We start from the raw sequence: 24031 nt of genomic DNA on the forward strand, positions 1-24031 counted from the left end.
GGTAATGGGTTGTGTGATGGGCTTGTGAGTTCTTTTGTTGTGGTATCCTGGGTCTTGCGTTGTAATCTCCTGGGTCGTTTGTGTTTTGATCTCTTTTCCATTAGCCTCCTGTGTAGTAACAGCTTGGGTAATGGGTTGTGTGATGACCTTGTGAGATTTATTGCTGTGGTATCCTTGGTCTTGTGCTGTGATATCCTGGGTCATTTGCTGTGTTGTGACTTCTTGAGTTCTTGAGGTGTAATTTCTTGAGTTTTCTGATGTGATGTCCTGAGCGGGTGGCTGTGATGTAGCATTTTGGGTTTTTAATATGGCTTTGAGTTTGGGGTCTGGGTCTGTGTTCGTTTGGCTTCGAGTTCGTGGTCGTGCCACATCTTCATGGTGGGGGTCAGTTCGCTTCATGTATGGTTCAGAGGAGTTTGAAGTGGGTAGTGATGCAGCTGCAGTGCGGCTTCTGGTCTGTGGTCGTGTCTCATCTTCTGTGTGGGTGGGAAGAACCAACCTCTTCCCTGGTCCAACACCTCAAAGCCACAGGACATGAGATTGACTTTAAAAATACCAGAACTATCGCCAAAACTGAACACCACAGCAGCAGAATAATCAGAGAAGCCATAGAGATAGAAAAACGCCCACACAGCATGAATAAAAGAGATGACACCTCCCGCTTACCAGCCATTTGGAAACCCGCCCTCATGAACAGACGAGTACCCAACATGATAAATGACACCAGACCCACACCCAGGAGGGCCACACAAGATGCCACCACCACACTTCCACGTAAAAATCAGACTCACACCCACACAGAAGATGAGACACGACCACAGACCAGCTCTTTTAATTTCCAGTTTCTCGTAGGTTTTGATCTGGCTGTTTATTTCCTCCCCGTAGAGGTTTGATATTTGTTTTCTTAAGTTTTCGCGGTACTTACATGTATGGTGTTCGGCTTGGTTCGGGTATTTTCCCACGTCATTGTAGTTCTTTTAAAGTTGTAGCAACGTTTCAGCAGAATCTCATCTGCCATCATCAGTCACATAGTATTCCTGCTCTTTTAATTTCCAGTTTCGTAGGTTTTGATCTGGCTGTTTATTTCCTCCCGTAGAGGTTTGATATTTGTTTTCTTAAGTTTTCGCGGTACTTACATGTATGGTGTTCGGCTTGGTTCGGGTATTTTCCCACGTCATTGTAGTTCTTTTAAAGTTGTAGCAACGTTTCAGCAGAATCTCATCTGCCATCATCAGTCACATAGTATTCCTGCTCTTTTAATTTCCAGTTTCTCGTAGGTTTTGATCTGGCTGTTTATTTCCTCCCGTAGAGGTTTGATATTTGTTTTCTTAAGTTTTCGCGGTACTTACATGTATGGTGTTCGGCTTGGTTGGGTATTTTCCCACGTCATTGTAGTTCTTTTAAAGTTGTAGCAACGTTTCAGCAGAATCTCATCTGCCATCATCAGTCACATAGTATTCCTGCTCTTTTAATTTCCAGTTTCTCGTAGGTTTTGATCTGTCTGTTTATTTCCTCCCCGTAGAGGTTTGATATTTGTTTTCTTAAGTTTTCGCGGGTACTTACATGTATGGTGCGGGTACTTACATGTATGGTACTTACATGTATGGTATATATATATATATATATATCCTCAATTATTTATAGTTTTCATTGCAATTATTACTATAATGACAAACATTTAATTAATATTACTATGATTGTTGGAAAGAACTATCTACAATTGTTGGCAGGTAAAAATCTTGGCACACAGAAGTTATCTATATTTCTATCAACTTTCTTTGTTTTGTACAAATAAAAAATGCATGGAATAATCATTTCAAAACTGCAGAGCTTCATTAATTAATTCTATATTTACAAAAATAAGAGTATGATCTATAATTACAATACATTTTTAAAAATAAAATTATAAGGACTAACGCTGTTCCTTACTATAATCTGATTTCTCTGTGATCAGGAAAAAGGCTTTTGTCACTACTTCTACCATACAGTTGCATATAATTAAGTGGCTTAAGTAAAATTTATGTCTGTATAAATCAAAAAGTATATTTATTTTGACTATCTACTAACATTGCTGAATATTCTTTTTTGCATTTTGTTAAAAGTTTCCATTCAAAGTTGCAGTTGTGGCTTTTTAAAGTACTAAATAATTTGAAAATAAAAATGTGTAATCCTCTGGACAGCTCAGTTCAAGAAATTATAACCACAGTATATTTTACTACCCAAATTTACTTTAAAGCTATATTTTGTTCAATGTACTCTAACAAATATAACTACCAATAATACTTACTACTAATTGAATTACATAGCTGCACTTTTCCACTGTATTTAATTCAAAAGATTGGTAATTATTCTCTTTCTGATATACTTATGTCACCATATAGTCAATATTATTTTATTATTCCTCTGTTGGAATTTTTTGAATGGAAATAACTCTTCCAAAACTTGAGAGTTTTTGTGACAGCTAACATATTGTCTAAACATAGTATTTCTTCATTATCAATTAAGTAAATATGAAATAGCATTAATTATCATTGACCTGTTGATATTGAGAGGAATGCTATTTTTCAGACTTGTTTATCTTTTATTTAATTTATTAAATTTGTTTGCTGTCCATCTTATTTCAAAAGCAACTTACAGCTTTAAAAGCATTAAGATAATCCCTGATTTCATAGTGGTTATAATGTAGTATTGCAGGCTAACTCTGCCAACAGCCAGGAGTTTGATCCTGACTGGTTCAAGGTTGGTCAGTAAAATGAGGACCCAGATTGTTGGGGGCAATATGCTGATGTTGTAAATTGCTCTGAGAGTGCTGTAAAGCACTATGGAGTGATATATAAGTCTAACTGCTGTTGCTATTGCTATAAATATTTTTAAAACAATAAAAATGGAAATTACAGTGAAAAAGAGTATTACAGTTTTAAAAATTGGGGAAGGAGAGAGTAGGATGTTCAGGGGAGGAAGTGGATTGCCTCATTAACCACCTCCAGTGTGATAGTTCCCCACTGGAGCCCCAAGCCATCTGGCAAAGCCAGGTCCTCAAGCCTTTATGGAAAGTAACAAGGGTGGGAGCCCATCTCACCACAGGGGATAAGATGTTCCAAAGGGCATGATCCAAAGATCCAAAGATTCCAAAGATCATGAATCATAAGCAAGAATCATATAATTTCCTGAATGCCTTTGTTAAATTACGTCTACAAAAGAATTTGCAATTTTCAAAATATCTTCACTGCAGTTTAATCTTTGCTGATACTAGTTCATTAGTCTTCCTGAACTGACACTTCTGAAAGCACACTGTCCTGTCCAAAATAAAGAGTAAAAATGCTGCTTCTAAAAGACCTAGTTCATTAAAGCATGAGGAATCTTAGACTATGAAAATAATAGCAACTATATTGAAGCAGAAATGGGAAAACAAAACCTTCGATCTCTACAGAAGACATAATTACTATGAGTGAAATGGAAATAAATATTTGACTAATTTTGAAGAGAGACACAATGCTCGTTAGCTAACTTCCAAGTTAACTGCAATTAGGTATGCAAAGACAACTAGATATTGATAGTGCTGGAATCTAAAGATGGGTAGTTCTGGGAGACCTCTGCCCTCATCTGAAAGCCTGTGGTTATTGCAGGGTCCATCATGTCTGTCGCCGAAGAAGCTCAAACCGGAAGTCCTGTTCCAGACCATGTTTGAGGACCCTGTTCGGAGCCAAACAGCAAACAGACATTTGAGAGAGTTGAAGCAGGGGCATGGCTCGCTCATGGATTATATTGCTAGCTTTCGGGTGGTCGCCCAGGACATACAATGGAATGAGGCAGCACTGTTCCAGGAGGGTTTGTCATCTGAGCTCCTGGACGAGTTGGCATGTATTGAATGCCTTCACACCCTTCAGGAGCTCATGCATCTCTGTCTTCGTATCAATACTAGGCTTCAGCAGCAACAGGTGCGATGATGGATGGAGATTGCATCTATTCCCAGCAAGACGGCGCCCCTAGTGGAAGTGACTTTGGAAGAGCCCATGCAGTTGGCGTGTGCCCGCCCTCGCCTGACTCAAGCAGAAAAGGATAGGTGCGTCGTGATGGGTTATGCCTCTATTGTGGCAATCGAGGCCATTTTGTGACCAAGTGTCCTGTTAAAACACCCACAGCAGCAAGGTCAGTGGTGGCAGGAAACAAGTATTTGCCCAGCCTACGGGGGTCTGTAGGTTGAATTTCAAAGTCCCTAGACCCACCATCTTCACCATCCTTGCCATCCTTGCCACCTTTGACATGTCCGCCCAGGCGTCATTGGGGAAGCATCTTGTGTTGACAGCAAGTGTGTTTGGTCAAGGAACAGTGGAGATCCAAGCCTTGGTCAACTCAGGGGCCAGGGCCAATTTCATGGATGCTCATTTTGTCGAGCAGTGCTTCATTCCCCAGCAACAGGTGTCCCTGCCAGTAGTGGTGGAGATGATTGATGGTCGGTCCCTTCATTCAGGACCTGTGGTTGCTGCAACCAACCCCCTTCGCATGTGTATTGGGCAGCATGTGGAGGAAGTTGTGTTCTACGTTGCCACAGTACCTCAATTTTCCAGTGGTGCTGGGTTTGGAGTGGCTACAGGCCCATGATCTGCAGATCATTTGGTTGTCTGGAGGTTTTGCAGTTTCTTGATAGGAAGTGTGCCAACCATTGTTTGCACTCCTGTGCAGGGGGTGTGGCTATGCCCATGGACTTGGATCTACCTGCGGAGTTGGTGGACTTCATTGATGTGTTTGGGGAGAAGGAGGCGGATCAGTTGCCTCCACATCGGTCATATGACTGTCCAATTGACTTGTTGCCTGATGCGAAATTGCCGGTGGGTCGGATATACTCCTGTCGGAACCAGAGTTGGCCGCGTTGCAGGATTTTATTGACAAGAACCTCCGGAAAGGGTTTATCCGGCCTTCTCCCTCCCCATTGGCTGCACTGGTGCTTTTTGTAAAAAAGAAATCAGAGGAACTATGTCTGTGCTGTGATTACTGCAAGTTGAATGCAATCACAGTACAGAATCAGTACCCACTTCCCCTCATCCCTGAACTGATTGAGCGTCTTCGTCAAGCTAAGATCTTCACAAAGTTGGACTTGTGTGGGGCCTACAACCTGGTTTGCATTCGTGCAGGAGAGGAGTGGAAGAGGGCTTTCCAGATGAGGTATGGCCATTTTGAGTATACCGTGATGCCTTTTGGATTAACCAACACTCCAGCTGTGTTCATGCATTTCATGCACGATGTTTTCCATGATTTATTGGATCAGCTCATGGTTATTTATCTAGATGACATTTTAATTTACTTGGCCTCCCTGCAGGAACATTGACAACATGTGCGGCTGGTATTGCAATGCTTGCGCGATAACCACCTGTTCGCTAAGCATGAGAAGTGTCAGTTTGCACAAACCACAATCAACTTCTTGGGTCATCGTATTTCACCTGCCGGGGTAGAAATGGACCCGGGAAAAATCAAGATGTTACAGGCGTGGGAACCTCCACAGTGGGTTAAGGATGTGCAGCGATTGTTGGGGTTCGTGAACTACTACCGCACATTTATTCCCCGCTTTGCTGCCTTGACTGCTCCCTTTCTAATCTGCTCAAAAAGGGGGAGAAGTTCATTGGGGTGCTGAGGAGCAGGCAGCTTTCAATGCCCTGAAGATCACCTTTGCTTCCGAACCTATCCTCAAACACCCTGATCCATTCCAGCCATTTGTGGTGGAAACAGATGCTTCAGATGTGGCTGTTGGTGCAGTGCTCCTCCAGGCCTATGCTCCTGCAGGCACTTTGTTCCTTTGCACTTATTATTCTTGAAAGTTGTCAGCTCCAGAGCGCAACTATACAATCTGGGACAAGGAGCTATTGGCAGTTAAGGTCACTTTTGAGACATGGGGCACCACCTGGAGGGGGCTCGTCATCAGATTGAGGTTCGGACAGATCATCGTAATTTGGAATGCCTGAACCAGCATCAGGTGAGATGGTCGTTGTTCTTTGCCTGATTTGATTTCCGGGTGACCTATGTTCTGAGTGGGTGGAATCAATGCACTGATGCACTATCCTGGAAGCCCAAGTATACCTGAAGGGAGGACAAAATCTTGCCCCGGATGGTGATTCTGTTGGAGCGGTTTGCGGCCATCAAAAAAGCTTGATCACCATTACTTGGGACCTTTTCCAGTCGAGGTGGTGATCAATCCTGTGCCTTTTTGTCTCTCCCTGCCATGGATTCTGCGTATCCATCCTGCTTTTCATCACTCCCTGTTAGTCCATGTATCGGCCAACAGTCCACATAGATCAGCTCCACCACCACTGAGCCCGGTAGCCCCTCAGGGAGAGGCAGAGTACAAAGTGGATAGCATCCGAAATTCACGCCAGTTGCAGGGCCGATTTCAGTATTTGGTGGCATGGAAAGGTGGCAGTATTTGGTGGCATGGAAAGACCAGAGGACTTCACCTGGGTCGATGCCACTGATGTTCATGCTCCTAGTTTGGTTCATGACTTCCATGCTCGGTTTCCTCAACGTCCTCATCCACCTGGTCCCAGGGGAGGGGGCCCTGCGGGGGGGATAGTGTCATACCCCTGGTGGAGACTGACTTTGAAGGACAGGATCAGGAAAAAACATGGTCTACTTGGGAGAAGAGGACCATGATCCTCTTCATGGGTTGCAGGTGTGAGATCTGCATAAGAGTTTTGACGTGCATGCTAACAAACGCTGGAGACAAATTAGTGTTTTATTCCTAGATCAGTTTTATCTTGGTTGGCATTCTTCCAAAGGACTGTACCTAGCTATCTTCCTGATGTTTGTAATCATTTATCCTGGTCTGTCGTGGAACTTTATTCGGTGTGGTTTGTTTTTGGTTTTTGCTTCATTATCTGCTCTTTGAATTTGAACTGTGTTTCTTTTGTTTGGAATGTTATTTTGAAAATAGTTTAATCTTCAACTGTGAACAATTAAACAGTGAAGCCAAGTTGAAGGCATTAAAGGACCTTTATTTATGTTTTGTTTTTTGTTATATTTTTGATATACTCTGGGTCATCACACCACCTTTCCCCCCACCTTTTCTTTAGCCTTTCATTAAATTTACTGATATTTCCAAAAGTAAATTATATATATATTTTCCAGTCAATTACAGCATTCTAAATAATGCCTATCCCGCCCCAAATACTGTATGATTACCAATTCCAATTTTCAACTATTATTTTTAAAAGTTCTCTTTCTTTATTTTGTTTTCCTCCTGTCTTTGGGTTTTTTTAAAAAAATTAAATTCTTTGTATTCTATTCATTCTTCTCCCATAATAAATCACTGCCAATTCCCAAAAGTCCTTGTGAGCTCTCTTTCCTGATATTTTGATCAGGGTTACTTTTAACGATTCAGAAGTATTTTCACCCAGTTCGCACACCATTCACCATCTCTTTGCTCCTGCACAGTCTTAGGTCTTCAGACTGTCCCCATCTTCATGGCAGTCATTTTAGTTGCTGCTGCAGCTCATCTTTGGATGAGGGGGTTTTCTGTGTCAGGGAGGAGAGATGCAGCTCTCCTTTACCTTCCAGGCGGTCCCCCTTTCTTCGCCACCCCTCCAAGGTGGCTTGGAACCAAGCCACGGTGGTTGCGGACCGCACTCTGACAGTGATAGAAGTCCAGCCGGAGATATGTATGTATGTATGTATGTATGTATGTATGTATGCATGCATGCATGTATGTATGTATGGCTGTCAGGCCTGCCTCCATTCAAAACTCAAGAAAGAAAACCCCCAACTCCATTGAATTGGAAAAAAGGTTCTTTTACTAAGTTTGAAATGATAGCAGCAAAAGCAAGGCAAGATCTGATTCAAAATGTGCAAAGGTTACACATTGAAAGTCACCACAAATCCATCCCCTCAGGGTCCAGCACTAAGAGTCCAATCAACATCCAGTATGATATTGTGGTAAAGCTTTTCTTCAGGTATTTTATGCATCTGTAGTCTCAGGATGGTTGGTCTTGACAGAGTATAAACAACTCCACTCAGCAGTGCCATAATTCATGAGTACAAACCTCCCAGTTCTCATGGGACTGCTACATACCAGCTCACTTCCCCATTCCAAATGCCCACATTCCCCTCCCCATTTCTATGGCAGCCGATAGCAAGCACGCTGTAGAAACCCATGCTGGAGAATCCACGGCTGATAATGGCAAAAAAAATAAAAAATAAAAAATAACTCTCTCTCCCTCTCCCTCCCCGCCCCCTCTCTCATACATTTTATACATATATACATTTATATCTTTTTAACCTCAAAAACTGAAGTCAATAATATGCAAATAAAATGTAATAATATAATAACATCATACCACCAATAAAATCTTATAGTATCCTTATTTTAGCACATGATTCCAAACAATAACCTAAGGACAAATGATGGAATGAATGTAGAGTTGTTCTGTTAGCAGAATATTTAGAATCTAGGTGAATGTTCACAGAACGTGATAGTGTTATAGTTCAATTATTGCTAGTAGTTTGTGATTGGGCAATTGTTATAAACATATTTTTTTCAGAAATACAATCAAGTTAGTTAAAATTTATATCAAAATTCATTAAGATCTAAATTAGAAATCATAAGTATTACAATCTGGATTAATTGTCATAGATAGTAATAGCATTATGATTTGCCATTGAGGGTTGAACAAGAGTATTATGCTATATTTTTATATATATTAGCTTGTGTAAAATTCAACTTTGTTGAACTCTAAGCTAAATGTAAGTTTTGAAATCTTATGGTTTCACACCAGCATGATTGAAAACCTATCACTTTTGTTTTATGGATCAGTATTGTGTACATGAACAAAGAAGTTTGGCTTCAATTATATTGATGCTACCACCATCTTGTATTTTTTTATCACCCATGAATGCTATTATCCTCTTTAAAATATTTTCCATCACAATTAAATAATATTTATATCATTGACTAATATAATGATTGGTAAGATAATTTAAAACTATTATCAGATCAATCAGATGAGAGTATGATATCTCAATGCAGGCCACAGTTAGAGCTAATCTTATCAATAGTATAATTTAGCAACTTGTGTTGAAATTAAATTAGTTTTAGTTGTTCAAAATCACTATATGTGGAGCAATATATGGGCTTTAAGGCAGCATTAAAACAAAAAACTTGTGCAAATGATCTATAGACACAGTTTAAAAATGCTGATTGCTATACTGGCCTATAAGTGTGTTTTATCTGCATGTATTTGCCATGTGGTGGAATATAAATCACTTTCAAATTCCTAACAGATTAGTTGATGTTTTGTATTTTTTATATATATATTTTAAATTTTTTCTATGTAATCTTCTATAGTGTGCCAAAAATCATAAGGGAAACATATCTGAAAATAATTCATGCTTGTAAAAAAAACTATCACTGTTGATAAATTTGGTATTTAAAGACCAAAAAAAAAAAAAAGATTATATTATGTATATTTACGGTAACTACATCTCTCACAGCATTTTTTATTTGTAATGAAGGATAAGGGGATTGCTTTCTTGTTTAATTAGACTATTCGGTACCTTGCAGGATCTTCAGGATGATATTGAGAGGCAGCAAGCTGTTGTCAGAAATTTGAACATAGATGGAGATAAGATTATTCAGCAATCATCAGCAACAGATGCCAGCATTTTAAGAGAACAATTGGACGGTTTGAATTCCCAATGGAAGGAAGTCTGCAGGCAATTGGCAGAGAGAAAAAAGAGGTAGGGTAAAACAGATTTATTTTATTTTTGGTATTATATAACATATTCCAATAACAGTTACTGTGAAGGAGGTGTAATTTTATGTGTGTAAATGGATGACACATTCTGAGAAGACAGTTGAAAGTATGAAGACAGGGGTGGGATTCTACCGGTTCTGTCCACTTCTGTAGAAGCGGTTGCTCTGAAAAGCAGCAGAGAGCATACAATAGAACCGGTTCTATGTCTGCTGCTGTTTTGGCCCACCCGCCTGCCTGGGCTCTTACCTGACCTTTATTTCCTGCTTTTTCAACCGCAGCTGCTTTGCGCAACACAGCTGCGGTTGAAAAAGTAGGAAAAAAACGGCTTTTCCCACCACTGTGCACTTGCACGCAGCACTGCTCAGCTGTCCGGGCAGCTCAGCAGGTCATAAATTGCACTCGCGTCACTCGTGTGACTTGCACATGTGCACGCGATGCAGAGTGACAGAACCTGTAGTTATACCGGTCGGATCCCATCCCTGTATTAAGAAGTGTCTTTTGTCAGCCTTCCAAGTATTGACTCCATTTCAAATAGAACGTTGAGGCAGATTCTCAAAGAATAGTTTTTATTTAGGAGACATCATCTTGGCATTAACTGGTGGAAATCCAACTCTGAATTTTCCCGGGCTTTCCACCCAAATAAAACTGACAGTTTCACTTTCCCCCAAAACAATAAGTTACATTGTCCAATCCAGACACTGGCTTGGTTGCCTGGCAATTCCTTCCTCCACTTCCAGCCAGTCGGCAGTTGGAATGTCCTTGACCCAGGAATTAACTAGTTTGTTTTAGTTACCAAATCCCCCACTTTGGTTCCAAGCTTTGACAAGCCCAAAGCAATGTGAAAGAACCCCTATTAGAAAACTACAGAAAAGGAAAGAGGAAACCACCACCTTCCACAGCCAAAACAGCTTCGGGGTTGACAAGCTGCCCTCCCTATTGGAAGGAACCCTCCTGCAAAGAGAGACAGAGCACAGTGAGGTTAATTAAGGATTATTCCTAACCCCGTCTCCCTCCCCCAGGAGGACCCTTTGGTTTTTGTGGGTATTTGTCATGGAATTGCTTCACTATTTTATCTGCATTCACCTTCCAACTCTTCACCCAGGTTGCCTCCAAAATGGGGTATCCCTTACAGTGCACCAAATACTGCAACTGACCCCTAAATATCCTCAAGTCTAATATTTTTTCCATGTCCATGGGGGTTGCCAGTCCAGAACAGCTTTGACTTTAGCCAGGTCCATCTCCATCAACACTTGGTAGTCCATAAGACCATGCAGGTCTTATGGAACTCACATTTCGACAGCTTTGCATACGGCTTAGCTGCAAGAAGATTTTCCAGCACCTGATGAATCAGCTTCATGTGTTCCTCTAGTGCAGTGGTTCCCAACCTTTTTTTCGCCCCGCACCCCTAAAGAAATTTCACTCGAACCTCGCACCCCCTGAAATAAATAATAAATAAAAATGCCAACATACAGCCAATATCCTATTATTTACCTGGACTTTTCTTGCACCCCCTGGAATATCGTCTCGCACCCCCAGGGGGTGTGAGCACCCCAGGTTGGGAACCCCTGCTCTAGTGTCTCAGGGAAGATAAGAATGTCATCTAAGTACATGAGAACTCCCTTATTCAGGTGCTCATGCAGCACTTCATTTATTAGCTGCATGAATACAGCCAGCGCTACTTGCAGGCCAAAAGGCATCACCTTGAACTGGAAACTCCCTAAAGGGCAGTTGAATGCCATTTTCCACTCATCCCCTTCTTTGATTTGTATCCAGTAATATGCCTCTCGCAGGTCCAATTTGGTGAACACCTTCCCATTAGCCAGGTGAGCCAACATGTCCTTCATGAGCGGAAGTGGGTAGGTGTTCTTTATGCATATGGCATTGACTCCCCTGAAGTCTATGCATAGCCTCATCAACCCATCTTTTTTCTCTTTAAAGAGGACTGGGGTAGCTACTCTAGATTTAACTGGTTGGATAAATCTGCGGGTGAGGTTGGTGTCAATGTATTCTCTTAGCTCCCTCATCTTCTTTGGGCTCATGGAGTACATCTTTGGCTTGGGTAGTTTAGCCCCGGGTATGAACTTTATGGCACTGTCTGTGAGGTGGTGGGGAGGTAGTACATTACATTCCTCCTTACTGAACACTTCCGCCAGGACCCGTATTCTCTAGCGATCTGAGATTCGTGGGGAGACAGCATTGAGACGGCAGTGGGTCTTTCACTTTGCTTGGCGCCACTCTGTTATTGGACTACCCCTCTTTCAGCAACCTCTCAAGGGTGATTGGGCCCTATTCCCAGCTTTAGCTTTCTGTAACCATCTCCCCAGGAAATGGTGGGACCCCACTTGTCCAGCCATGCCAGGCTAGGATCACCGCTTCCTTCATTTTTGGTGCCACCATGAAGCAGATACGTTCCCAATGTTGGACCATTTCCAGCCTTATTGGTTCAGTGAGGAGTGTGGCAGGGCTCCCACCTATCAGCGATCCATTCACTTGCTAAAATCGTATGGGGTCAAGTCATTGTCATCCTGATTCCCAGCTTTAGGACTGTGGATAAGTTGATCAGACAGTGGGTGCAGCTTTTGTCTATGATCATGTCCACTTTCCCCTGTGCCCCTGTCTTAGGCGCCACTATTTTCGACTGGATGGCAAATGGGCAGATGGCTTCACTTACCATCCGGTCATTTTCACTTTTGTCATTGGTATCGTAGGTCACCAGGGTTCTTGGGCTGGAGTTCCCTCTTCCCCATTTGGGGGAGGAGAGACCTCAATGGCCTGCAGGGCAAGGCTTCCTCTTTCTATCATCCTTGGTGGTGACTTCGTTTCCCTGACTGGCTTAGTAGTCCCCAACTGTGGATGGGGTTTGGGGACTACCAAACAGTCCCCCACTGTTTGGAGGCCTTGATGACCACCACAGGCATATTTAGCAGGCCATGGGCAGGGCCCTTTTGGTAGCTCTTTGGATTCCCAAGACAAGGGTTGTTGGCTAAGTGGGCACTTCGGAGGGTTGCATTGAATCTGTGACAGAGCTTCAGGCTGAGGGGGCAAAGGAACCAGCACAGTGGACTGCTGTAGACTGCTACCTCAGCAGCATCTTGGCGGGCTCCATTCGAGGCCCAGGCTTTCATTGCGAGATGCAACTTTGGACTCCCAGGATCCTGATTCCTCCGGACCCAACATGACCCATGGCCAAGGGCCTTGGTTGCCACCGCGGGAGCTTCCCATGGGCCATACTGAGGCTTCTCTCATTGGCTCTCTCATTGGCTGCAGCCTGAATTGCCAACTGAGTGGTTGCTTCCTGGGCTGGCTTCAGATTCTCGGCATGGCTGCAAGCCAATAGGGTGAAGGGGCTGGTGTAAGGGTTAGCAGTGGTGCTGGAGTAATGACCCACTCTACCTGAAGCCTACCATAGCTAGGGTGGCAAACCCAGTTGGTCAGCACTTGTTCCCTGGCTGGGATATCAGGTGATCGGGCTGCTGACTCCCTCCATAGCATCCCAGCAGACACTGTTCTGGTCTCGGGCTCTGGTTGTGCGACTTCATCCAGAGCCCCAACTCACTTGGGCTGCCATTGGCAAGCGGCTCCCTCCATGGCATCCCTGGGCAGTCTCTCACGTGTCCCCGGAGGGAACTTTGGTATCAGAATCTGTCCTCCACCCAGCATGAGTGGCATCTTGATGCAGACTTTAGGCTGGGTGTCCGCTGTAGCTTCCGCTAACTGCTGCCTGCCTGAGGGGGTCTGACACCTCTCCGGGCAGTCTGCACAGCAACTTTTGATGTCTTCCCCTTCTTCCTGCATTCTGCAATCTTCCATGAATCTTTCTGCTCCCTGGGTGCACCAAGTGAACAGCCAATGCTCAGGACCCTGGAGAGTAACTCCCATGGGAGCGGAGAATTTTGGAGAGCTGGCTTAACCTTCCAAGTATTGACTCCATTTCAAAATAGAACTTAGAGGCAGATTCTCAAATAACAGTTTTTATTTAGGAGACATCATCTTGGCATTAACTGGTGGAAATCCAACTCTGAATTTTCCCAGGGTTTCCACAGAAATAAAACTGACAGTTTCACTTTTCCCCAAAACAATGTCACATTGTCCAATCCAGGCACTGGTAACTCCTTCCTCCACCTCCAGCCAGCCGGCAGTTGGAATGTTCTTGACACAGGAATGAACTAGTTTGTTTTAGTTACTAAATCTCCCCCTTCAGCTCCAAGCCTGAAGCTACATGAAAGAACCCCTATTAGAAAACTATAAAAAAGGAAAGAGGAATACCTCCCCCCCCACACACACAGCCAGAACAGCTTCAGGGTTGACAGCTTTAGGACTTGGCATTATATTATATTAGAGTTATTAGAGATTATATTAGAAATTAGTAGCACATGTTAAGTTGATTCCTGTCCAAATTCATTTTCTGAAAAAGGGCTACCCTAGTCACAAGTATTTTATTTATTTATTTATTTATTTATTTATTTATTTATTTATTTATTTGTTTGTTTGTTTGTTTGTTTGTTTGTTTATTTATTTATTTATTTGGTTTGTCAATTGCTTACAAGATAATAGGTATAAGTAAAAACATAGTTATGAATACATGGATACATATAAGAAAAATAAAACATAAAAAAAGAAACAATAAGACAGGGACGGTAGGCACGTTGGTGCGCTTATTCAACGACCCCTACAGATCTCTTAGGAAAGGGGTGAGGTCAATAGTAGACAGTCTAAGGTGTGGTGGACTCCCATGGAAAGGATGAGACACAAGCGAGTGAACTCGGGATGGGAGTCTAGAGCAATTTCTAGTGCTCCCTTTTTATTGAGAATTTTACACATAGTAAGCATTCACATTGTGGATTACAATAATTAAACATAATACCCAGAATTATTTACAATTGTCTGAGCTGCTTGATTGTTTCTGGTGTTTACTTTTAATTTCCTTGTTTTATCTAGGTGACCTTTAGGCAGACATGTATGTATAAGGTCTTAGATTAATCATTACTCAATACTGGAGTCAGAGTTATTCCCACACTAAGGTTAAAGTTTTTGGGGTTTGGGGAAGAAACTACAGAGTCAGGTAGAGTATTCCAGACATTGACCACTCTGTTGCTGAAGTCGTATTTCCTGCAATCAAGTTTGGTGCGATTAACCTTGAGTTTGTATGTATTGTTTGCTCTTGTATTGTTTTTTTTTTTTAAACAAGTTTTATTAATTTCAAAAACAAACAAATCATCATCAACCATTACATATTTGAACCTTTTTCCATTATAAATTTTACAAGTCAGATAAAACCTTATCTTATACAATACAATTCTATTTTAAACCATTTCTAAATAAGCATAAAAACATCTCTTGTCCTCTATTTCTTTCTGACTTGATTATCGTCATTCTCTTTCTGTGCTTCTAAAAGGTTTCACCAATACTTCTCAAAAACATAAACAGACACAAACAAACATATAAAAAATCTTTTAGTAAAGTAACTTGGCCCCCGGTACCTCTCTTTATATGGGCTTTAATTATATTCATGCTCATCTTAGAAGATACAGAATGGTAAACAAAATAGGTAATGGTTTGCTCTTGTATTGTTATGGTTGAAGGTGAAGTATTCATTGACAGGTTGGACATTGCAATGTATGATTTTATATACTATACTTAGATCAAACCGAAGGCGGTGTAGTTCTAGGTTTTCTAGGTCTAGAATTTCAAGTCTGGTGTCATAAGGTATTCTGCAATGAGTAGAGGAGTGGAGAACTCTTCTTGTGAAATATTTCTGGACTTTCTCAACTGTGTTGAGATACGTAATGTGGGTTCCAGACTGATGAGCTGTATTCGAGTATTGGTCTAGCAAATGTTTTGTATGGTCGAGTTAGTAGTATAATATTACCAGAGAAAAAGCTACATAAGATTAGGTTAACAACTCTTAACACCTTTTTGGCTATGTAGTTACAGTGGGCTCTAGCACTTAGATCATTAGAGATGAGTACTCCAAGGTCCTTGACAGAGTTTGGATCATGAACAAGGTCTTGACTATTCAGCCTGTATTTTATTTTCTGATTTTGTTTGCCAATATGTAAGACAGAGCATTTATTTGTTCAGATTTGAAGTTGCCATTTGTTTGATCATTCTGGTACATAGTCAAGGTCTTTTTGAAGGGTAGCAGTATTGTCTGTAGTGTTGAATAGCTTTACATCATCAGTGAAGAGAACACAGTTGCTCTTAATATGATCACAGAGGTCATTTATGTAAGGATGAAAAGAGTTGGTCCTAGAACACTGCCTTGGGGGACACCACTGTTGACAGGTACAGAATTTGATAGGACGCTCCCAATTTTGACCATTTGTTGTCTGTTCGACAGGAATGCTTCTATCCAGTTATGCAGGTGTCCAGAGATACTGTAAGATTTTAGTTTTAGGAGTAGTTTGTCGTGTACCCCTGAATCAAAGGCTTTACAGAAGTCTATGTAAATTGCGTCTATTGTTTTGCCCTGATCGAGTTGTGTAGTCCATATGTTTTTGCAGTGTAAGAGTTGCAGATTATAGGATAGTTTTTTCTGAAACCAAATTGGTTATTAGAGAGTAGGTTGTTTTTTCTCAAAGTGGAGGATAATGGATTGGTTAATAATTGATTCCATGACTTTACAGGTGACGCAGCATGAAGAGATTGGTCCCTTTTTGAAGATGGGGATGACCGTGGCTTGTGACCTTACTTTTGGCAAGGAGCTGGTCCTGAAAGATTTTTCAAAGATTATGCTTCGAGGTTCGGCTATGGCAGTAGATAGCTTTTTTAAGAAGTAGGCACATATTCCATCCAGTCCAATAGATAGATTGCATAGTGCTTTTTCAACATTGTCTTCTATAAAATCGATATGTATTAGATCATTGTAGTTGTCTGTGGTTCGACTAGGAAAGATTGGGCATGATCCATTGTTGTTTACAAATTCTGAGCCAAAGAATATGTTAAAGAGGTTGGCTGGTGTCATTGTTGCAGTCTTTACCATTAGGTCCTTTCAGGGTTGGGATGGACCTTGAGTCTTTTAGTTTGTTGTTTACAAAATTGTAGAAAGCGCGGGTGGAATTGGTGCGTAGAAGGTTTTCCTCTTGTTTAATATGATAATTGGTGCATTCTGTCTTTATCTGGTGGCATTAAATTTTTGTATCAGCTTTTGATGTTGGCAGCGTGAACAGATTTGTTTTTCCACCGAAATGATTTCTTTTTGGATTGAAGCTTCCTTATTGTTATGGATAATTTGTTTTTTTCTGGTTTTGGGAGTTGTTATTGGTGCATATAGTTTGATGATTCTTTTGACTTCAAGTAAAAATATGTTGTAATGGTCTTCAACAGTACTGCATCCAGTGAATAGAAATTGCCAATCAAGAGATGAGAGATCATTGTTTATAAGATCATAGTTGACTTTTTTGAAGTCATAATTGCGCATCCCGTCATTGTGATGATTTTTGTGTGGATGTATGTTGAGACAAAAGTCAATCATGTTGTGGTTACTGAAAAGGGTTCTTTAATTTGTATTCCGTAAATTGAATTCAAACCATTGCAGAAGATGAGATTGTTTAATGTTTTGAGTGATGTTGGATTGGATGTGGTGGGATTGGATGAGGAGTTGTGGGTTGTGTGACTTTCTTTTGATGCAATCAGCACAGTAGTCAATGTACAGGTCCTTTTCTCCATTGTCTAGACAGTTTTTGAGTTCTGCGCGGAGTTCATGGGAGTGGATTTTTTGCAGTATGGATAAGTCTGGTCTTGAGCGAAGTTTTTTATGGGTGGGATTGGATTTTGCAATGGCATTTATTGTATGAATGAATATACATTTGCTGGACTCATTTTTGCAAACAACTCTACAAAATCTTGGGGCCACAGAGCCATCATTGTATTTGTACCCAGAGCCATCTCTGGTTATTTCAATGATATCTTCAGGAGAGATGTTTGTTGTATTTGAGTTGCTTATGATATCACAAACTTTTGTGATGTCATCTGATTTGCTGGTGTCTTTGAGACCAAATAAGATGGCATTTGGACGTTTCTGATCACATTCCATGATGTCTCTGATGAGTAAGGGGATATTATTTGTGGAATTATTTGATGGGATAGTAATTGTTTGTGGCTGTGGTTTGGTGGTTATTTTTGGTTGTAGTTGTGATTGTAGTTGAGATAGCTGTTGTGGAAGTTGTGGGATTTGATTTTGAGCTGATGGGTAATCACTTATCTGTGCTGTATTTTTTTTCAAGAGAGATTAGGCTTGCTTGTATAGTTGTTTCAAAACGTGTTGCTAAGACAATCCAACATCACTCAAAACATTAAACGATCTCATATTCTGCAATGGTTTGAATTCAATTTACGGAATACAAATTAAAGAACCCTTTTCAGTGACCACAAAGTAAACAGATACCAGTTTTAGTAGACATTTAATGGTGAGACATAACATTTTTGTCCCGTACCACACACATAAACCATCTTTTGACCAAGATGGACCAGCAGCAGCAACAGCAGCAGCAGTTTCTCCAACAGCTGCAGAATGAAAACCAGGCTCTGCAACAGCAGGTGGCCCAACTGACTACTCAAATTGCTCTGCTGCAGGTTCATGCTGCTCCTCCTGCCTCTCCCCGTCGGAAATGCCCAGTGGCTGTGCCGGATAAGTTTTCTGGGCAGCCTGAGATGTTCCCGGCTTTCATGGGACAATGCCAATTGTTTATGGCTCTGAGGCCGGAGTATTTCCCAGATGACCGGGCTCGGGTGGGGTTTGTAATAAGCCTCCTTTCGGGCTAGATGGGCCACTCCTTTGTTGCTCCAGAACAGCCTGTTATTAACGGATTATCAGGGGTTTTGGCAACACATGCGCCACATGTATGAGGACCCCATACGGGTGCAGACGGCAGCCAGACGTCTGAAGGAACTTCGCCAAGGGAAGCGCCCCCTGCAGGAATTCATTTCGGAATTTCGGCTGGTATGTCTGAATTCCAATTGGAACGATGCAGCCTTGATGGACGCTTTTCAGGATAGCCTGTCAGATGAGCTGCAGGATGAGTTAGTTCAAGTGGAACCGGTCCCAACCCTTGATGCTCTGGTGGTGCAATGCTTGCACATCGACGCACAACTTCAATGGCGCAAGACTCGACGCTCCATCCAGGAGCAGCCATCCACATCTATGCCACAGCACCCTGTGCAACCAGCGCCCTGGGTCACCCAACATGTCGTGGCAATGGCTGAGGAGCCAATGGAGTTGGGAGCGGTCAGACTTCGCCTGACGGCCCAGGAGCGAACACGGAAACTCCAAGGAGGTTTGTGCTTGTATTGTGGGGGGGGGCAGGACATTTTGCTATTTCTTGTCCTATAAAGCACAGGGGGGCTCTTACACCTGTGCCAGAATCTCGGCCTGATCAGTCGGGGAACCAAGGCAGGCCCGACCTAGGGGAAACCCTAGGCAGGGCACGTATCAAACACCCACCTGCAGTAGCGGAGTTTGACTCTGGGCCCCCTCGGCATCTGCTTCTGGACACTCGGGTTTTCTTGGCAACCCAGTCAAAAGGGATTCCCACGATTGTGCTGGTGGACTCAGGGGCCACGACTAACTTTATGGACTGGGGCCCATTTTGATGTCCCCTTGGTTCCGGTAGACCCTCCAATGAGGGTCGAGACTATTGATGGGTGGGAACTTCTTGCTGGACCCATTCAATTCGCTACCTAGCCTTTGCGCCTGGTCATTGGAGACCATGAGGAGGCGATCTGCTTTTATGTCACCATGGACCTCCATTTCCCATTAGTCCTCAGCATGGCCTGGCTTCGGATTCATGATCCTCAGGTGGCATGGTCGCGGAATGCCATTTCTTTTCCGAGTTTGCAGTGCGTGGACCATTTACACCACACCTGTGCTGGTTAGGACATCACCACCTCTGCCGTCTCCATACCTCCTGAACTGTCGGACTTCTCGGATGTGTTTAGTGAGAAGGAGGCAGACCGGTTACCCCCGCATTGGCCCTATGATTGCCCGGTGGACCTTCTGCCCAATGTACCACTGCCCAAGGGACGTTTGTATTCCATGTCCAAGCCCGAGCTGGCCGCCCTACATGACTTTTTGGACAAGAACTTGGCCCGAGGGTTCATCCGGCCATCGTCGTCCCCTCTCTCAGCTCCCATTCTTTTCGTCAAGAAGAAGATGGGAGACTTACGCTTGTGCTGCAATTACCGCCGGTTGAACGCCATCACGGTGCAGAATAGCTACTCCTTGCCGCTCATTCCAGAGTTGTTGGAGAGGTTGCGGGAGGCCACTGTTTTCACCAAGCTTGATCTTAGAGGGGCCTACAACCTGGTGTGGATGCGAGAGGGGGACGAATGGAAGATGGCATTTGGCACCCGATACGGCCATTTTGAGTACACCATGATGCCGTTTGGGTTGACCAACGCCCCCGCGGTCTTCCAGCACCTGATCAACGACGTGTTTTGGGACATGTTAGATCGGTTCGTGGTGGTGTATCTGAACGATATTCTGATTTATTCCAGGTCCAGGGACAGCCACCTTCAACATGTTCGTCTGGTCTTGCAATGTCTTCGGGAGCATCAACTCTATGTGAAGCTGGAGAAATGCCTCTTCTTCCAAACTTCCATAGAGTTCCTGGGGCACATCATCTCTCCCGAAGGCATTGCCATGGACCCGCGTAAAGTGGAGGCCTTGTGTAGTTGGCAACCCCCTTGTCGCGTGAAGGACGTTCAACATCTCTTGGGGTTCGCTAACTTTTTTTAAAAAACAAATTTTAGTAATTTTACAATTAAAAAAAACAAATCTACAACATATACACAAATAACAAAGCCAAGAAAAAGGCCAGAAAAGGAGAAAGAAAGAAATGCAGAAAGAGAGGAAAGAGAAAGAAAAAAGAGAAAAAAAAAAAAAAAAAAAAGGAAAGGTGAACATTTAAAAACATTTTCCTTTTTGACAGTCTGTAGGATCTTTTCTTTTTAAATTGTATCGTATACGCACATCTTATCGGTATCTATATTTAAATTACCCTCGACTAAGTTTATCCATGATCTATCTAAGTTTATACATGATCTATCTTTGATTTAACCATTTATACCAGGGATTCCAGTTATTGTAATATATTGAGGACTCTTTGTTTTTTAAAGCTAGAGTTAATTTGTCCATTTCTGTGCAATCTAAAATTTTCTGGATAATCATCTGTTCTGTTGGTGTGTGAGATAGTTTCCAGCACTGAGCAAACGCTAGCCTGGCCGCTGTTAAGATATGTATTATTATGTACTTCATCTTTTTTGATAATTGTTTGTCAAAAATCCCTAATAGGAAGGACTCTGGTTTGTATTCAATTTGTTCTTTGGTTATCTCCTCCAGCTATTTTCTAATTCTTTGCCGGTATTTCTGGGTTTCCTTACATGACCACCGCATGTGGGAAAAAGTTCCGTCTATGCTTTTACATTTCCAACATTTTGGACTCGTGTTGGGGTGCATCTTTGCCAACCTCGAAGGGGGAAGGTGCCATCTGTAAAACATTTTGTATGCATTTTCTTTATAGGCTGCCGATTTTGTGATCTTGTTTTTCTGTTCCAAATCCTTTCCCATTCTGTTAATGTAATACTCCGTTCAACATTCCTGCTCCAAGCTATCATATTTCCTTTGACTATCTCTTGTTCTAGTTCTACTTCCAGTAAGTATTTATAAAATTTGGTTATATTCTTTTTGTTTGGTTCTAATAGAATTTTAACTAAATGCTGAAGTTTGTTATAAATTCCGAAATCTTTGTTATCTTGTTTATATCTACTATGGATTTGGAGATATACCCACTGATCAATTTTAAATCCTCGCTCTTGTAATTCTTGTCGTGTTTTCAGTTTTCCTTGTGATTCTAATAAATCTTTATATTTAATCATTTTTGTAATATCCAAATTATTGGGGTGAATCATTGCCCCCATTGTTGATAGCCAAATCGGTACTTTTAGATAGTGTTTTTTCCGTACTTTTTTCCAGTTAGTTAGTAGTGAATCCCTAATAAGGTGTCTATGAAAATATGACTGCTTGGGTTTCCCCACTTCCCATAAGAAGGCGTGCCAACCTCTCTGTAAATTGTGGCCTTCTAATAATAGTGTTCTTTTATTGAGTAAGTTCACCCAATCTTTTAGCCATAATAAGGTGGCTGCCGTATAATATAATTCCCAATTTGGAAGTGCTAATCCCCCTCTACTCTTCAGATCTTGTACTGCCTTTACATTAATTCTAGCTTTCTTTTCCTGCCAAATGAATTTGAGTGTTATCTTATTTAGTTCTTCAAAAAATAATAATTATGTAATTTAATTGGAATTGTCTGAAATAGGTATAGAAATTTTGGTAAAATATTCATTTTGATCGAAGCAATCCTGCCCAATAGAGAAAGCTGCAACTTGCTCCAGGATTCTAAATCTTTCTTTACTTGTTGGAGTAATTTGTCATAATTATTCTCTTTAAGTGATTTACATTGTGGTGTTAGCCATATTCCTAGGTATTTGACTTTCTTTGTTACCTGTATTCCCATCCTTGCCTCTAATTCTTTTTTCTGTTCTTCTGTTAAGCTTTTGGTCATTAATTTTGTTTTTTTTTCTATTGATTTTAAGTCCTGCTACTGCGCTGAATCGTTCTAATTCTTTTATCAATTTGTACCCTTTTTCTATTGGTTCCTCCAAAAAGAAGACCATGTCATCGGCAAATGCTTGTAATTTGTATTCTTCTGATTTAATCTTCAATCCTTTAATTTCGGAATTTTGCCTAATGCGTGTTAAAAGTGATTCTAAAGCGAATATGAAGAGAAGAGGTGAGAGAGGGAAGCCCTGTCTAACACCTTTTCCTATTTTTATTGGACCTGTTTGTTCCCCATTTATTAAGATATTGGCCTGTTGTGTGTCGTAAATTGTTGTTATGATATTTTCAAATTTAGTGCCTAGATTCATATTATAAATTTTTTGAATTAAGAAATGCCAATTTAAGTTGTCAAATGCTTTTTCTGCGTCTAAAATCATAAGTGCGAATTGTTTCTCCGGGTGGGCTTCATAGAATTCTAAGACATCTATAACTGTTCTTAAGTTATTCTTTATTTGTCTAGACGGGAGGAATCCATTTTGGTCTTCGTGAATGTGTGGGTTTAAAACTTGTTTTAATCTATTGGCTATAATGGAGGAGAATATTTTATAATCAGCGTTTAGGAGTGAAATTGGTCTGTAATTATTAATATATCTGTGGTCAGCTTCCTCCTTCGGGATCAGCGAAATCAATGCTCCCCTCCACGAGTCTGGCATCTTAGCTGCTAGTAGTACCTCATTGAACACTTCCATCATCAGTGGTCCAATTAGTTCCATGATTGCTTTATATAATTCTGCCGGAATCCCATCTGGCCCTGGAGTTTTATTATTACTTTGACTCTCTATTGCTGATTTCAATTCAGACAATGTAATATCTTTATTTAGTAATTCTATCCATTCCTCTCCAATTACTTTATCATTTGTTTCCTCTAGATAGTTTCTTATTTTATCCTCGTTAACTTCTTCCTTTTTATATAATTTTTCAAAGTATTTATGAATGATGTCTTTTTTCTTCTCTATCTCGTGTTGTAAATCGCCCTTCTCGTCCATTAATTGGTGTATCAATCTCTTTTCTTTCCCTTTTTTAAGTTTATGAGATAACCATCTTCCTGGTTTATTTGTGTACTCAAAATAAATTTGTTTAGTCATTTTCAAATTTATTTCCATTTTTTCTTGTTCGAATAAGTTCAATTTATGTTTAGTTGTTATTAACTGATTTTGTATTCTTTGGTTTTGGGGGGGTTTTTGTAATTGAATTTCTAATTCCTTAATTTGTTGTTGTAATTTGTTTTGTTGAGCATATTTTCTTTTATTTCTCATGGCATTATAAGAGATTGTTATTCCTCTTATGGTTGCCTTCAATGTATCCCAAATATTTTGTTTCGAGGTTGCTTCATTATCATTTTCCTTTAGGAAATAATTTAGTTCCTCTTTCAGCTTGTTAATATACTCTTCTTCACTTATTAATTGGGTGTTTAGTGTCCATCTTTTCTTTTATTTTCTCCTGCCTCTCCAAATTATTTGAATTGGATTATGGTCAGCCCATTCGTTTGGTAAAATTTCGATTTCTTTTATTTCATTTACAATTTCCCCATTCATCCAGGCCATGTCTATTCTTGTCCATATTTTGTGCAGATTAGAGTAATATGTAAATTGCTTATCTTCTGGGTTTAATTTTCTCCATAAATCTACTAAATTTAGTTCTTTCATCATTTCCTTACAAGTCTTCGAGAATTCTCTTT

The 24031-nt window shown here is 41.1% G+C and overlaps 1 protein-coding gene across 7 annotated transcripts in view; it reads left to right on the forward strand.

Annotated features, from left to right (window-relative positions):
• The window catches only part of DMD (dystrophin), a 1185061-nt gene that overhangs the window by 540803 nt on the left and 620227 nt on the right, over positions 1–24031 (forward strand). For all 7 annotated transcript variants that reach the window (XM_087966867.1, XM_087966866.1, XM_087966869.1 and 4 more), the window contains exon 44: positions 9545–9720. In XM_087966867.1, coding sequence (XP_087822993.1) covers positions 9545–9720 — 176 coding nt within the window. The remainder of the gene's footprint in view (positions 1–9544; positions 9721–24031) is intronic.

The sequence above is a fragment of the Notechis scutatus genome, chromosome 5 (genome assembly GCF_049901735.1).
Source record: "Notechis scutatus isolate UNSWTSFEM ecotype Mainland chromosome 5, rNotScu1.2, whole genome shotgun sequence".
In the NCBI taxonomy this organism is placed as follows: Eukaryota; Metazoa; Chordata; class Lepidosauria; order Squamata; family Elapidae; genus Notechis; species Notechis scutatus.